This window comes from Stegodyphus dumicola, chromosome 7 (assembly GCF_044657685.1).
Source record: "Stegodyphus dumicola isolate Sdum_Otavi_A_Nest chromosome 7, ASM4465768v1".
NCBI classification, from domain to species: domain Eukaryota; kingdom Metazoa; phylum Arthropoda; class Arachnida; order Araneae; family Eresidae; genus Stegodyphus; species Stegodyphus dumicola.
Window position 1 is genome coordinate 28,290,419 of NC_140774.1, and position 18,263 is coordinate 28,308,681.

The 18,263-nt window shown below is 32.6% G+C and overlaps 1 protein-coding gene across 4 annotated transcripts; it reads left to right on the forward strand.

Annotated features, from left to right (window-relative positions):
• The first annotated feature begins 121 nt into the window (after positions 1-121).
• Positions 122-17,086, forward strand: LOC118202289 (uncharacterized). Of its 4 annotated transcripts, none has more exons than XM_035374449.2 (2): positions 122-254; positions 14,849-17,086. In XM_035374449.2, the coding sequence occupies exons 1-2, from the start codon at positions 207-209 to the stop codon at positions 15,251-15,253; spliced, it is 453 nt and encodes a 150-aa protein (XP_035230340.1). In that variant the 5' UTR covers positions 122-206; the 3' UTR covers positions 15,254-17,086. The 4 variants fall into 4 exon arrangements, 2 of the variants coding, with proteins under 2 accessions (XP_035230340.1, XP_085676138.1); XM_085820012.1 differs by lacking the exon at positions 122-254 and adding an exon at positions 2,153-2,309; XR_015041957.1 differs by lacking the exon at positions 122-254 and adding an exon at positions 2,507-3,480.
• Positions 17,087-18,263: the final 1,177 nt, after the last annotated feature.

An 18,263-nucleotide genomic window follows, 5' to 3' on the forward strand; every position in this document is an offset into this window, starting at 1 on the left:
TTTTTTAAAATATAATATTTAAGTAAATTTCATTCCAAACCTGATTCTAACATTTTGATTCCAAAACTGACCTATTGCTTTATATTTCTGCCAAATTTCACGCAACATAGTTTCTTAATTAGCGATTCTGCGCGTAAACAAATTTCTAGTATTGTAATGCTGCTGTAGTAGACCACCTTAAAAACACCGTATCTATAACAATCTAGATGGAACAGAAGATGATTATTTATTCACGGATCAGAATAACAATGATGGTAAATATTCTCTAATTCATATAGAATACTAATATTTCTATTAAAAGTGTCTTTTTTCACTATTAAGTACTTTGCCTGTTGATTGATGTATTTCGGTAAGAGCCATGCCCATGTAATAAATTTATGAATGCATGAACTTTAATACATCCATTTTACATGGTTTTAAGTTTTTTTTTTTTTTTTTTTTTTTTTTTTTTTAAGTTATTTGCATACAGCTTAAAGCATTTTACGTTGAAACAAATACCTATCCTTTTTCATAATATATTTCACAATACAAATAACTTTCAACAGTAATCAAATTTTCTTCAGTAGCATTTTTAAAAAAACTAGAACTTTATACATTTTAAAATTATTATAGGAGTTGGAAACCTCATGGTTCTGCGTGCTTACAGCTGTTAATAATGAATAACATAACGTGAACGGCCATGTTACAAATTAGCATTCGCCCCTCCCGCCATAATTTCTTCCTTTGATCCCGAACTGACGACCCGAGAACCGGCATCTTTCGACGAAAACTTCTTTAATTATGCGAAAATATTTCTATCTATTCGTTGTTAAAAAATTCAGAAAAAATAATAATAAATAAGAGAAAAATATAAATATCCAAATGCGAACAACGACAACCTTCGCATAAGCGAATAGGATGAACTAACTAAGTTACCAGGTTTGAACTATTATCGCCAAAGTTGGCGATGTTTATATTTACCGGGTTCTCTGCAGAAGTGCTTCCAAAATACATATAAATATATTGTAAACGTAAGTATAAGAATACTAATTGTTATTTTTTAAATGAATTTTTACTTCCCGTTATGTTTAATACATTGTTTTCTGTGCTAACTTGAATTTAATACAAATTTATTTTCGTATATCACGTTTAACCTGTTAGTTTTACATCTACATACTTATTATCTGTGAATTTTTACTACCATTGTCTGCTAACTTGAATTTACATCACTAAAACCCACATTTACAAAATATCACGCTTATGGCTCGGCTCATCCGCTAGTGAAACTACAACGGCGCCAACGGGTTCTTTCCCGAAGCGCCAACGGGTTCTCTGCGGATGAAAACTCGAAAAAGGAAATCTTCCTCCTAAGTTGAAAATTCACCCCCCCCCATCAACCCAAAAAGTTGTGGCGCCCTCTACTTTCCAATATTGATACTAATCTGAAAACACTAAAAAAAGCCAAAAGTGATATTTGGCAAATATTTATTAATAATATAATAAAGTATAACTTTTTTTTAATTCAGCAGAATTTTGAGGATGTATTCTATGTAGCAGGAACCCTTTTTAAGTACTTCACTGTTTTTGTTTGTGATAAGATACCGCTAAATTTGCTTATGTTAAAAGAAGAGGCAGACATTTGTCAACAAACCGCCTTAATTTCTAAATTTAATTTTCAGCTACATTTTTCCTCAAAATATTTTATATAAACTATTTCAAAGCGATGTGCTTCTTGAATTTCATTATGCGTATTACATTTAGAAATAAATAAAATTCTGGCAAAAAAATCATTTCTTAAAATAAAATCAATAATTCGGGAATGAATTAATGACCCCATCTATTGGTTAAAACTATACTGAAAATCGAAAATTATATTTTAGGCAATATTTATTTTTAATATGACATAATATGCATTTTTAAATTATGGGCAGATAATTTTTTAATTCTAGTGCATAATAAATTAAAATTTGCCAGCGTCAATGTTTTGTCTACGCAGATATTCAGAGAATCTATTTTGCTTCTACAGATGTAATAAATTTCTTATTATTATATTATTTCTGTTCACCACGCAAATGAATTTTGCTTATTACTATTAACCTAAAGCAATGTTTTAGTCTCGCAATGGCCATATATATAGTTCCGCTGGGAAAAAATAAAAGAGGGAAGGAAATCCTACGAGAAAATAGTATATTAATGAAGTAATTATAAATTAAAGGTCAATAAAATGTAAAACACAATTATGAGTACATGTATGCCTTTGTGCTTCGTAACTTTTCACAACCTACATTTAGGAAGTATTGATCTCAAGGACTGAAATATTCGGCCAAATGGTAATGTAACCCAATGTCTTTTCGAGATTTATGTTTATTTACCTAGAAAATATTTAATTTTTTGTAATAAAAATGAATTTTCTCTTTGAAGCAAATCTTTCAAAAAATTGTATGTATTTCTAATGCAGTTAACTTCATATCCTTAGTCGAAAATATATATACAAGTACTGAGACCAATTTCCCCCGAAAGTGCCTAACGTTGTTTTGAAACGATAATGCTCGGCTAATGTTCATTTTTTGCCTAGTTTTAAATAGATCTATTAAGTAATGCAATTACTGGGAGCAAAATGTAAAAATAAATTATTAAAAAACTTCCAGAAATAGTATCGAAAGTGAAACAAAAAACAAAAAAAAAGATATCCGGGGAATCGAACGCCAGTCGCGTGATGGCGGGGAAAGTCTCCATTATACTACCGAAGATATGTATTTTGCCAAATACCTGAGATCGAACCAGGAATCACTACACGCTCAGTCTAACGCTCTCCCAACTGAGCTATTTCGGCACGTTTATTTATAAAACAAACTTATCATGCAAACAATTTCTTTTTTTATTTTGTTTACATGTGTTATCTTATCGCAATAGTTGTTAAAATACAGTGAATTTCCTCGTGTAAAACAGTGTGAGCAGATGAAATAAGCAGATGATGACGGTGTCGTCATCAAATGGTTAAGTCAGTGCTATCATTGCGTTATTTTACTTTCATTTCCGTGTTTCAGAATTGCATTATTAGTATTTCGATTTTTTAAAATCGCGCGTTATTTTGCATTTTTAGCGTTCAAATTTAGTTGACTCGCTTTAATTTTTTATGAATATGGCGACTTGTTGGCCACATTACAGGCAGCTGCAATTTATAAGTGATTATAAATCTTTACCAATGTTATGGGATGTTAATAATGCAGCTTACAGGAATCGTGATGAAAGAACACTTGCATATAGAATGCTTGCTGACAAATATATGATTACTCTTTTGGATGTTGAAAAGAAAATTAAATGTTTAAGAATGATATTTAGACGAGAGCATATTAAAGTGTTACACAAAAATGCAATTGGTGAAAAGTACAAACCATTGTGGTTTGGGTATGAGGCAATGCTTCGGAAATAGATAATAAACTTGATAAAGGTTACCATTCTGAAAATGCTCCTGAGTCAGAAACACAGTTAATAAAGCGTGTGAGTATTTCCGGTACTTGTCCATCTCATTATTTTTAATTTTTCAGCACAACTTCATGAAAATTAATTCTTTCTTCCTAATCAATATTACTGCTGTGATAAATGAAGCAAATATTAATATATTATTACATTTATGTTGTTAACATAGATGTTCAAATTATTAGAGACATTAAAAAAAAAATCTGTCAAATAAAGATTCAGTAAATTTTTATTTTCAATTCATTAAACTGTAGCATTTAATCATTTTTTAAAGTTTGTCTACCAACATACTTTTATACATATGTATCATGACACCCCTTGTAAGAGTGGATTCTACCAGTGATGTTAACCTTATAGCCTATAGAATAAAAGAAATTAGATAAGTTCATAATCATTAAAATTTTTTGTACCTATGGGTAAAGACATCTCATACGAAAGAAGGCTCAGGGCTAGCGTAGCACAAGGGTCAATCTTAGGACCTGTACTGTACCTTTTCTATGTCTCTGATTTTACTAAAGTACAAGATGGAATTAATAATTTCTTAGGCTGCTATGCGAATGACATGGCTTTAGCCATTAAATCCCTTAGCCCTGCATTAGCTATCAAGAAACTTCAAGATATGATGCCACACATCGAGCACTGGTGCGTTAAATGGCACATTGTGATCAACGCCAATAAATCACAGCTCCTTGTTATTAGTAGAAATAAACGTTCCAGATCGCAAATTGATGCTAAACTGAAACTTTTCAATACAAAAATTCCCAAACTTTTCAATAAAAAAAATAAAAAATGAGTCAATAAAGCAAAATATTTACGTGTCATTTCGACAGTAAGCTTACCTAGACCGACCACATAAATAATATTAGGAATAAAGCAATGGGAAATATGAAAAATCTCATGCTGCTTCTAGGCAAGTACTCCTAATTAGACTTAAAGAGAAAATGTCGCATTTACATTGCCATTATTCGTCCTCTATTATGCTATACATCCCCTGCATGGGCTGACGTAAAGAAAAAAGACCTTAATAAAATGCAAATTGTGCAGAATAAGTATTTACGACTTATTACAAATGCACATTATTTTGTCTCAAATGCGACTCTATATAAGGACCTGAAAACTGAGTACATCAGAGGATTTTATTCAGAAATCAAATGAAAATTTCTTCAACAAAGCAATTGATTGTCCTTTTATGAGCAATTTTCAAGTATTTAATTAGATTATACTGCAAGAGGACAGAGATCTAAGACCTTTAGTGGTCCACCTCTGTGACTCAAATTTTCCGACATTAATTTCCTGTACTATATATTTTGTATTATACCATTTTATTTTATTTATTCTACTTTACTGTAATCGAGTAACTATTTAATGAAGTATTTTATTGTATATATTCATTTTATTATTTCCTGTATTCTTCTGTATTTGTATTTATTTTCTTGTATTTTATTATCTTGCTTATTTATGTGTATGTTCTTACCAATTTTGAGATTCCACCTCATATGTCAGGACTAATTAATTATCATAGCTATACTCCGTCTTGCCTCAAGTAGTCTATGGTCTGGTTTTCCATCCTTGTGAGGCATGGTCACCTTCTTTCCCCCCTTTAATTCAGATCCTCCTTTACCACCCGTTAACAACACTCAACTGCCAGGTTCCATTGTGACAAACTTATCAGGAGCCAATAATGTCACGTTTACTAGTGACAATTCGGCAATATTTATATGGACTGTACTGGATATAATCATTATTTCAAAATTAAAAAAAAAAAAGGTTACAATGGGAGGAAAGTGTAAGCTAAAATCATTGGTGCGGAAAGTCTGTTTGGAAAATTTCTGCAATGTTTGGAATATCCCCTTTTAATGTACATGATGTTATCATGAAGTGCAGAGGTTACAACTCTGCAACAAAGATCTTGTAGACCATATTGTCTTGTAGACAGGAACCGTAGAGCACCGCAAAGAGTTCCGAAAGTCGATCAAATAAAATCAGTATGAATTCCGAGAGACCTCCGAATGCAATATCAGCACAATGACAGTTTGTTATGAATTTCAAACTCTTGGTTTTCATGGCAGAGCTGCTGCTTGTAAACCAAATGTTAATGCTATTAATGCAAAGCATCACTGTCAGTGGTGCAAGCATCAACAACATTGGAGCCTTGAGCAATGGGCATCACATGTTATGGAGTGATGAATCAAGGTATATATATACTATCTGGCAATCTGATAGTAGAATTTGGATGTGGAGATTCCTGGGAAAACGCATTTGTGTCCTGAGTGAAATTTATAGGTGGAAGCATAATCATTTGAGGCTGTTTTTCTTGGTTTGCTATGGGTTGTTTGGTTCATGTTCAAGGAACTTTCAAGACAGAAGCTTACATGGGCATTTTGGACAATTCTGTGCTGCCTACATTGTGACAGTAATTCGGAGAGAATCTGTTCCTGTTTCAACATGATCTTGTTCATGTCCATGCTGCATAGCATGTTCAGAGATTGTTTGTGATGTGGGAGTTAAAGAATTAGACTGGCCTGCTCAAAGCCCAGACTTGAATCCATAGAGCACATACAAAGTACAGTCAAAAGTCTTTAATCCGAACTTGTCGGGACTTCGGCGATTCCAGATTATCGGTTTTTCCAGATTATAGATCATCAATTTAAATCTGGTAAGATGGCATGCAGAAATTATAAAATTAAAAATATGAAACCGTAATTTATGAAATAAAGAGCAATTATGATCTAAAGAGTATCAAAATTTACAATAAAAAAAGCTTTATATTTATTTGTTTACTTTATTAGACATTTCTTTCAACGCGCGCATGGATAAAACATACATTACGCACAGTCGAAATTAGAAAATTGCAACCAGAAAACTATTTGATGTGTATTCGTGATGTTTATAATGACGAGGAAATTAATTTAAATCATATCAAAGACAGAATATAAAGAGATGAAGTACTACACTTAGTAAGGAATTATAAGCCAAATAAAATAAAAACATCTGCCCTGAAGATAAGGATAGTGCTGACAGATCAACTTCCAGTTCATTGCACGCTGCATCGTCCCCCCTCCCACACAGAGCAGCATGAAATTGATAAACATATTTTGGAATAATTAGAGAATCAAAGGATATGCCTTTATCCATTTTTTGCAGCAATTCCACTTTTTGTTTGATGGACATCGAAACATGCTTTCACATTGTAGATCCTTTAGTAGCTCCAGAATCGGAAATTCTTTTTGACATAATCAAAAGTTCAAGCTTACTTTTATAAAATTGCTCTAACAGTCTGCCAAAAATAATTAGCCGGATCCAATTAGAAGTTTAAGGAACAACGCAGTCTGCAACATTAATTGAAATAGATAATTAGATAATATTAGCTTAGCTTATGCCATTCGTTATACAATAAATGTGCATGCGTAGACGCAAAGGTATGTGTATGCGTTAATGCATTATGTGTTGACGCATGCGCAGAAAGTTTTTAGCTTTGAGGTCTGGTAATAGATCATTCCGGATTTTGGACATCCGTATTAAAGACTTTTGACTGTATACCAGAACAGTGACTGCAATCTAGGCTACATCACTCAAAGTCAGTGACAAAACTGACCAGTGTTCTGCAATAATATTGTGTAGTTCCTGCTAAAACCTTTTTTTTTTTTTTAAACTAGAGAGCCTTTCCCAGAGAGTGGCAGTTTATTGCAGGAAAAGGTAGTCCAACCGTACATTTATTTTTCACTTATCTTCAAGAGAAACAAAACATACAGATATCTGGATATTTGTTATCATATACAGTACAAAGTCTTTAATCCGGAATGATCTATAATCCGAACCTCAAAGCTACAAACTTTCTGCGCATGCGTAATGTTTACGCATGCACGTAATACCTTTACACATGCGCATAATACGTTTATGCATGCGTGTTTAATGTATAACGGACGGTATAAGATAGGCTAAAATTATATAATTATTTATTTCAGTTAATGTTGCAGATTGTGTTGTTCCTTAATCTTCTAATTGGATCTGGCTTATTATTTTTTTGCAGACTGTTAGAGCAATTTTATAAAATGTAAGCTTAAACTTTCGATTATCTTAAAAAGAGTTTCCGATTCTGGAGCTGCCAAAGGATCTACAAAGCGAAAGCATGTTTCAATGTCCATCAAACAAAAAGTGGAATTGCTGCAAAAAATGGATAAAGGCATGAAGAAAATGACAAAGAGGTTAGTGAAAACGAAAAAATTTTGATTGACAAGTTAGTCGCTATTCTCGGCACAGCAATTACGGGACTTGAACAACGGAACTTTGTAACTGAACAAGAAATTATGTCTGTTTATAGAATTAAAGAGAAAGTATTATCGCATAAAACGAAACAACTTACATTGAAAGAAATGTTTAATAAAGTAAACAAATAAATATTAAGTTTTTTTTTTTTTTTTTTTAATTTTGATACCTTTTAGATCATAATTGCTCTTTATTTCATAAATTATGGTTTCATATTTTTAATTTTATAATTTCTGCATGCCATCTTACCAGATTTAAATTGATGATCTATAATCCGGAATCGCCGAAGTTCCGACGAGTCCGGATTAAAGACTTCGTACTGTACTGATTTCCTCAGTTTCTTATTTGTAAGTTTTATTATTTACAATTTTCTTACAAAGTAGATTTTCTTCTGGTGCTGTTTTATTATTGATAACTGCCTGTGGTGCTAAATATCTTTATGCATCCCTGACTAAAAGAAAATAGACAATTTGTTCATAAGCCAGTAGTTGGATTTTAAAATGCTTTACTCCATTATACATGTTACTGGCATCATATGAAATAGCAGGCATTCTGTAAAAAATCTCAGCATATATAGAATACACTGCATTGTTAAGTAAAATAATGAAATGTTGGAATTAATGTTTCATTAATCTAAAAAATATGTTATTCCTGCATATCATTTTTAGATATTAATAACTGTCCGTGCTTGGAATTGTTGATTTAAATTTTAATCGTATTTTAATTTTCAACTCATCGTGTAAAACCTCTTTATGTGAAGCATTATTTTTTAGTTTTTAAAGCTTCACTCCACTGTTTTTTCATCAATCAGATATCAAATTGGAAGTTGACCTACTATCAAATAGTCAAGAGCAGAAATAAAAGACATTATAGCTCAAAATTGAATAGATCAATCAAAGATAAAAGTCTTATTTCATCATTGAAAAATTATTTAGGAAATGACTTGCTGAAACATGCTGCACAATTTCATCTTTGACAAAGTAACTAAGGTGAATTTGTGAAGATCCCATATTAATAATACGACTGCATACCTGTTTCTATTGCTTTCTTATATAGAGGGTTTTACACATTTTTAATGATTTCAAAGCCATTTAATTAATGTTTAAAAAATGTAAAAAGCACTTTTTGAAATGCTTGTTCCGACAGACTTTTTCTGTACTATGTCTGCATTGTGATTTCCATGTTAGAACAGCTTTTCATAAAATTTCCAGGGATATTGATTTCCATTCCTCTTCCTCTACTTTCTGAAACCATTAATCATGTTCGGTTTGCCCTTAGAAAGAGCTCTTTTCAAGATACCAAAGGCACAACAGTCCACAGGTGAAATGTCAGAGAACTTCATAAGAATACATTGAAAAAGTATATAGGCAATACCTTTATCAGTCTACATTTTTTCAAGGAATGCAGTGGTACTTTTCGAACTATGACCTATTGCTTTGTCTTGATGAAGTTTCATTTTTTGAAAGTCATTGGGATAAGTACATTGAGTTAATTTTTAATATTTTCCCCCACTCTTGTTATTTTTAATTTCCCATTATAAGAGAACCCTACAACAATCATAAACCTCTTATTGAAACTTTCTTTACATTGACAGGACCAGGTTTATATATATATTTTTTTTTCTTTTCAATTTGGATAATAATAGATCTTTTGCAATCATCTAGGTAAACTCCTACTTCATCAAGAGTTACAATGTATTTCCATTTATCTCCTGCTGAATAGTTTTCATACAAGGCTGCACAAATTGTTCTGCGTTTAGTCGCATGTCCCATTATAAGAGAACCCTACAACAATCATAAACCTCTTATTGAAACTTTCTTTACATTGACAGGACCAGGTTTATATATATATATTTTTCTTTTCAATTTGGATAATAAATAGATCTTTTGCAATCATCTAGGTAAACTCCTACTTCATTAAGAGTTACAATGTATTTCCATTTATCTCCTGCTGAATAGTTTTCATACAAGGCTGCACAAATTGTTCTGCGTTTAGCCGCATGTGTTGGCAAAAGCTGGTGAACACTGTGTTTTCTTTTTTAAGGTGTAAATCTTGTTTTAATATTTGTTATTTTATTTGTTGTTGCTACAGATATATTTAAGGACTTTGCAGTTGATTTCTGTATCATATGGGAGGTGGACTTCACACGTAAAGGTTCCCTGTCTCTTATACTCTGATTTGGCTTGCACCACTTGATTTGTTAGCTGTACATTCCTGCTTCGGCTCGATTCGCTGCTGCTATGCCTAACGAGCATCGCTCAGTCGTCATTGGCCAGACTTATGCGATTTGGAGGTGCTCATGAAAATGATACGTAATCTAATCAAGAATTATGGAAGGCTCTGCAAATTGTTGATGAGTTGCAGATTCAACTTAGAGAAAGCAAGTCAGTGAAGGCTGCATTAAGGAAAACTGAAAATATTTTCTGGGCTATTATCAATCAAGAACATGAAGCTCGAGAACAATTCTATGATAGAAATTTTCTGAAGGATTTTGGTAGAAATCATCCCATAGTTAAGGAACTCAATGAGAGAATAAAAGAATGACCTAGAAGACGAGCTGAAAAAATGCAGAATTCTGCTGCTGCTTTTCAGAAAGATGTCCATACCACTTCTAAATCGACTGATGAAGAAGGTTGGATTACTCCCACCAAAACTGCCAAGATTTACTTGACTCCCGCTCCGGAAGCTAAGAATCCTACTAAAACGACTCCCGCGAGAGATGTTGCTAAAGTGATTAGTACGACAAATAACTTCGAAGTCCTGACATCTGTTCCTACTGCCGCCGAGCCCATAGACTGCATTAACGAGACGGAAATAGATAAAAATCACTCGAATTCTGTTCCTGTCACTGACTCAATAAAGGAAAGACTGCCACCCACATTTTACCCCAGATCTGAGGTAGAATGGAATGAGTTACGAAGACTCCTCTCAAAAAATGGAGTGAAAAGTTTCACTGGTATGCTGGCGAAAGATAGAATTACTCTATTCTTCGACTCCTCAGATCATCGTGATAGAGCGCTCGCCATTCTTATGAAAGACGAAGTGCAATTTAGCACTTTCAGCAGTAAGAAGGATTCCCCTCTCAAAGTAGTTATCCACGTACTTTCAGAAGACTCCCCGATTGAAGGTATTGTAGCGGAGCTAAAAAATGATGGTTTTCCAATGTTAAATGTCACTTAATTCACCCAAAAAACTGATGGAATTACGACTAAACTACCAGTTTTCTACACCTCATTCAAGCGAGATGATAAAAGCCAAAGGATTTACCGCAAAAAAGACTTTAATTGACCTACGTGTTAATTTTAGAAGATATCGATGCAATCAGAGAACATTAATGTGCTTTAGATGTCAACGCTATGGCCATGGACAGACCTTTTGTAATAAAATACCAAGATATCTAAAGTGTGGGCAAATGCATCTGACCTACACTTGTAAATTGAGAAAGATGAAAAGCCTACTTGTGTGCACTGCAAGACGAATAACACCGCGTCCTCGAAGTCATGCCAATTCAGACCCAAGATTTGTGAAAGAAAGATTGCTAAGAAGTTCCCTCAAGCTCCCAAGCCACAAAAATCTGATATAATCCCGCTGGTGCCTGAGAAAGCTGTGAAAAATGATGATGTTTCTCATCCAAGTTCACAACCTGATGCTGCAAATTTCATCCCAGCAGATTTCAAATTGGATGAAAATGTTAAACTCCTAGTCTGCAAGTGTATTGAATTTGTAGAAAAGTGCAAAAGAATTAACTTGCCCCAAGAAAAAGTTCTTCTTGCTCTGGGCGTCATGTAACAGATGGTGAAAATGGACTTTTAAGTTTGCTACTCTTAGTAAGATGAATGCTTTGAACTTAATTGTTTTTACTTTCTAGCGATCTAGGGCTCCCAAGAGGGCATCACTTGATGGACTCTGTATTTCTGCAGCACCCCCTGAGTTAGTTCTAGGAGGTGTTGGTTCCTGCATCTACTGCTACCTGTCACAATTGGACTTCTCTCTCTCTCTGCCTTTCACGTCATAGGTTCCTCCTCCCTGCCAAGCCTACTTTCGTCTGGACTCTCTGCCGTCATGCGCCTTACGGCATTATTTATCATCGAGTCGGAAACATCGCATCACAACAGCGATTCTCCGGCAATACCAGCATTGATTGATTGATTGATTTCTGTATTGTTAGATTTTTTTCTTGTTATGAACAATATAACTTTAGAAACAGTACATATCTTTTTCTGGAGTCTATTTGGATTTATCTTTCCACGTAGAAGTAATTATTGATGGTTTTCATCTTTCGGACTAATAATGTTGCTTATTTTGCACTTAGAAATTTTAATACCATACATTTCACAGTGTTTGTGAATTATAAAATAGGAATATATTTCTTTGGCAAGCTCAAAATTGTATCTTTCAATCCACAGCTTTTTTACGTCCAACATTTTGAAAGAAGAATAAATTTAAAGATAATATTTCTCATTTCAAATAAGCTATTGCCAGAAATTTTTATTCCAAAACATTTGCTGTTTTAAATGTTTGTTGAAATTGTTCTAAAAATGTGTAAACACCCTCTACATAAGTTCTTTTAAATGCAATATATGATTAAAAGATGTGTTACTCCAGAGGATGCTTTTAGTAATGCATTTATTTTCAGACACAAGATGCTTTAAAATATTTTCTTTATTGTGTTATTATTGACACAAGAATGAATAGATACCATATTAGAAACGACTTTTTTCAATTGCATTAAAAAAACTCAAAATGAAAGTTCGGATATTTTTTTAGCCATTTCACTTTGGTATTTTGTGTTGATTCAGTATAAATGGCAAATCACTTTTTAAATTGTTGCCACCAAATATTAGAGCCCTATATTATATTTAAAGAAATTAGATAATGAAGAATCTGCATAAATATATGTATGTTTCTCGCATTGTGATAAAACAATGGTATCTAGAACCATCAAATTTTGAATAATGTACATCTCCATCCAAATTTGGAATTAGTTTTATTATCTATTACATATTTTGTAAAGCAGTTACAAATTTCTGATTAAGAAATTCAACAATTTCAAAGTGAGCAATGGAAACACTGTATGGGGGGGGGACATTTTTATTTACAGTGCACGAGACTGTGTATCAGAATTCTAAAGATATGCTCCTGTAAATAGTTTTTGATATTGCTGTTGAATTGAATTTTATGTTTAATTGTGAAGAACATGATATTTAATAATTATACGTAACAAACAAAACGTTAAAAAAACGCCCGTTTGGGTGTAATATAAAATCTGAAAACTTTCTCTTTTTTTTTAATCTGCACAACCATGCTATCAATGTTATTTTTTATTTTATTTATTTATTTATTTTAAATTCTAAATGCAGGGGGGTGAAGACTTGATACAAGTTGTTTGTTTGTGTAGCAAGTATTCCAAGTAAGCAAAAACATTATTTTCAGTTTTTTTTTTAAGTTTATTTTTAAGAGTAATCTCAAATAAATATTTGCCTCAATAAAACAGTGATCCTTCATTCATAATCATATTGCATATTCATATTTAAAAATATCCTATGCTGCTTTGGTTAGTTATGTACGTAGGCTATGTTTTTTTCCAACCTCCAATGGGCTCTGAAGAAAAGACGAGTGAATATACAAAGAAAATTTTATTACCAAAAGTAATGTACAATACAGGTTATTTCTCTGCATAATCGCTTTGACGATTAAAGCATTTGTCATATCTGTGAACAAACTCTGCAATACCCTTTTCATAAAATGGTCCCGCCAGTGACTGGAAGTGAGTTGTGATGGTTTCTTTGAGCTTCATGTCATTTTGGAAGCACTGCCCCCCTCAAGCCACTGCAGTTCAGGGAAAAGATGAAAGTTTTTCAGCGCTAGTTCGGGACTATGTGGTGGATGTTTGAAAATGTCCCACTGAAATTGCTGAAGGAGCCATTGGGTTGCATGAGTGTCGCGAGGGCAGGCATTGTCATGTATCAGAACTATTTCAGAAGTCAACATGCCTCATCATTTGTTTTGAATAGCTCTCCATAAGCATCGCAAAGTTTCACAGTATGAATCTGCATTAATTGTTGTTCCAGGCTGCATAAACTTCACAAGTAGCACATCTTTTCGGTCCCAAAAAACTGTTGCCATAACCTTATGGTTGTTGAAATTTCGTTTGAATTTTGTTGGTCTCTTTGGAGAATTTGTATACGTCCATTGCTGTGATTGTCATTTCATTTCGTGCGTGTTATGTTGAACCCATGTCTCATCGTCTGTCACAATGGATTTTAAAAAATCTTCTCCCTCAGTATTGCAACAGCCAAGAAACTCCGCCGCTGCAGCCATTCGGCAAGTTTTGTGGTCATCAGTCAACATCTGTGGGACCCAACGAGCACAAAATTTTCTGTAGCGCAACTGTTCAGTAACAATACAGTACAGTGAAGATCTTGAAACTTCCGGAAATTTCATCGATAATTTACTTATGATGAACCTTCGATTTTCCTTAACCGTTTGGTCAACTCATTGAACAGTGACATCTGTAGCGACAGACTTGCGTCCTTGATCCCCTTCATCATGCACATCAATTTGGCCATCTTTAAACTTTCAACACCATTCACGAACAATGCCATCACTCATAAAACTGTCTCCATACACTCGACTCATTCTTCAATAAATTTCCGCTGCAATGTTTCCTTCTGCCTGCAAGAAACGAATAACAGCTCGCAATTCATACTTAACTGGAGAGTCAATAGTGATAGCCATGTTTAAATGGCTGCAACTCAACAGGAAATGGTGTGTTGAACTCGACAGTGACAGAGCATGTGGAGAGGGAGATGCGCAGTCACCTACTATGCACACCAACCACCTGCCGCATGCCTGGGCATCATACTGTGCGATCAGAGGTTGAACAAAAAACAACCCTCATAATTTGTTTCATAAAACCCAAATAATATTCTTTTGATGAGTCTTAATCAAAAGACTTATGCATCAAGAATAACAATTATGCAACTTTAGTGTTCCTTATAATTTTTATCTGTGAATTCCAAAATTTAAAATTTTTATATGAATCTATGCATAAAAAATTTATTTTTATTTAACCAGCAAAAAATAATTTGATTTTAACTCTCAGTAATTTTTCCTTTTTTAGATAAAGCAAGAGCCAACAACATCGACGCAGTATGAAGAAGTGCCTGTTATTAATTCAGTATCTAATGAAACAAACTTTGAAGAAAATGATGAACTGATTTCAGAAGATGGATTTAATTTAGATGATACTTTGAAAGAAATTGAAGTTGCAAGTTTATGTGGTTTTTCCAGCTCTTCAAAGAAACAGAAAAATTATAGTTTTACTTCATCTAGTCTAAGCAAGACATCACTTGCAAGCAAAAAATCTGAAGACACTGATGTTAGAAAAAAGGATGAATGTGATATATTTGGAGAATATATTGCATGTAAACTGCGCAGAATTAGCAGTCCACGTGCTAAATCCATAGTTGAACATTTAATTAACAATATAATTTTTCAAGCTGAAATGGGAAGGTATGATGATTAGTCTGTGAATAGATAATTATATGTCTATACTAGATGAATATATCTTGTTGTAAAAAGAATAGAATTTTTTATTTATTTTACAGAGCTTAATTTATCTATCAGGATAGAATGTGATTAATAATTGGAGTTTGCTGTTCTATTTATTAGTACTTAAGTCATAATATATCATTCCATTAAATGTTTACGTGACTGATTGTGATAATCAGTATTGTTCCTATATAATGTTCCTATAAAACATTAAGAAGTTATATTAATTCTACGGTACTTATGTATTAACGCCACCGCAGCTTCAAATTTGGCGGTTTTTAAGTGCTGCCAATCTACACCTAAAATTTTGTGACAAATCATAAATTAAAACACTTTATTTAAAATCAAAGTAGTCAATTGGTTTTCGGTGGAAAATGGGCCGATATAGAGTTTAACATAGATTTAAAACAGTCTCTATTTTCTTTCACCTGATTATGTTGCCATATGAACTCTGCTAAATAAGTTCTAAATGATGTCTTGCTGTCCCCCTATGTCTCTTGTTCCTCCATTTAGCACTACCCCACATTCTCTCAACTGTTTCTGTATGAACTCCTGTATCAGGATCAATAAAATTGTATTTATGATTAACTTTAGTTTGTGGGAATCCTTCTTTTCCTAGTCTATTTGTTTGCTAACCTTTCCAACTGTTATAATAAATTGTGCTACCATCTGCAATGTTTTCAATAATTTTATTAAGGGTAGAGCCAGTTCTATTTGGAACAGTGACAACAAACGAATCTTTTGTTTCTCTACATACCCACTGTTCGGTTAATACTCGACCACAATTATTTTTACTCTTAGTTAACAAATTTCATCAATTTCCACAATGCAGTCTAGTCCACCTACCTTCTTGTTTGGTTTATTCTCCATATCCAAGACACATAATTTATGCATGTAATTGTTCCAATCTATAACAGTTTTATTCGATAAATCAAGTTGCTTTTCACAAAATGTAATCGACATCAACTCCTCGCACAAACAGTATATGAATCTTAAAGCTGAACAAAATGGAATTCTTCTTCCTTCAAACCAGTTGTCTTTTCTAAGTCCCACTTGCTGATCACACTGTCTTAAATTACATTTCCGAAACGTACGTTTACCAAAATAAAGTTTCATATCATGCGAATTGGTACCGTTTTGTTTTTTTGGTAAAATATTTCTCTCCTGAAAAATTAAAATTGCATCTTCTTCTGTGTTTGGCAAATCCCAAAGACGCATTTTCAGAGTACTAAAAAATTGCGTCAAAAATCAGCAAACATCAAGGCAAAAAGGAATCCAAAAGATAACTGCATGCGAAAAACAGGATTGTTCTTTATTGGCGTATCAATGCAACTTCTGCTGCGGTAGCGTTAATACGTAAGTGCGGTGGCGTTAATATGCAAGTACCAATTCTACTCCCAATATTGAAATATTCCAATTTGATGTTTGACAATTAAGTTTGAGTATTTTGTTATGTGAACATTGGTTGGTAATAACAAGAGACTTTTCAAAAACCTTAAAATAATTTAGTTAATTAGTCAAAAGAGCAAATTTGAAGTTCATGAAGATTTTTGTTATTTCATGGCCTTTTTTATAATTAACATATATGTAATGTGGACTTGTAATTAAGACACATGCTTATGGCTCATCTTGCTGCGTAACTTATGTACAACCTTTTCTTAGCTTCCCTTTCTTTGGAATGGGTCTATATGGTAGATAGGTGGGGCATAATTATAATGGATCATTCAAAACATTCTTCATTTTTTCATTTCCATTTAGTTGTCCTGCCTATTTTTTATTGCTGCTAATAAAGAATTAATTTATTTTAGTTGATAAGTATAAATGGTTTTTCCTACTTGTATTTCACTTGTGTGTGACATTATTTTCTTTTCAGTACATGTCAAAAATAGAGAGTCAAACCTTTATTGTATTCTTTTATATCAAAAAAAAAAAAAAGATTAGAACAACTTATAAAATTTGGAAAGTATTTTGAGAATTTGTTCTTTCTGATGACACAGTTTGAGAAATTAAAATTTAGAAATTTCAATCTCGGAGTTAATGCCTGATCCGGATGTCCTTCATCTTTAATTAAATATCTGCTGAAGAAGTCATTGTTGTATTATAAGAACTTTATAATGAACCTCTTATAATAAACAACCTGCTTATAATAAACCTCTAAATTGTGTCATTTCAAAATTAATTTTGTTCTTTTTGTCGTATGATGCAGGCATATACGTAAGGCTTCAGCCAATGATTTAGTTCAGATTAAGCTGATGGTGACATCTGAACTAAATCACTTTGAACCAAGCCATAATCTGGAACACATCATGTGTTTGGCTTTGCTTTTCTAATTTGCTAATGCACACTGCTGCTTCAAATAGACTTAAAAAGTCTGTGAGGTACCAATTTAATCAATAAGGAAGGGGTATGCTTTTCACACCAAGTTATTTGTAGCAAATGTCCAAAAAAAAAAAAAAAAAAAAAGTTCAAACAGCCTCATTGACTGCCAATATTTTTATGCTTCAGTGTCTAAATCATCACATGTTATTTGCTCAGTGTTGAATTTATATTCAAATTGAAGTTATTTAAAGCACATTTTTTCTATATTCAATTTAAAAATTTTCTCTTTTAAATCATTTAAAGGAATAATATGCATTTGTAATTATAAAATATCTCTTACATTTTCTATTTTTATGATGATTATCATTCTTTGCCAACTTTATAATATCTAAAATTAAATAGCATCACATTAAAAATTAATAATGTATCATGAATATTTAACAAAAACAAATGCATGATTTAAAAAAATTACACACAAATTAAAAGAAAAGAAATGCTCATGATAATTTATAAATAATTTTAGAATTTATTGGGGATATTTAATTAATTTTAAGTGTCTTGTTTTAGACTTCTTTTTCTAGAATATTATCAAATTCATTGGCAGTCTACTGTCAGATTTGCAGAAAGATTAACGAAAATTCAGATGAATCACAGATCACATTTTT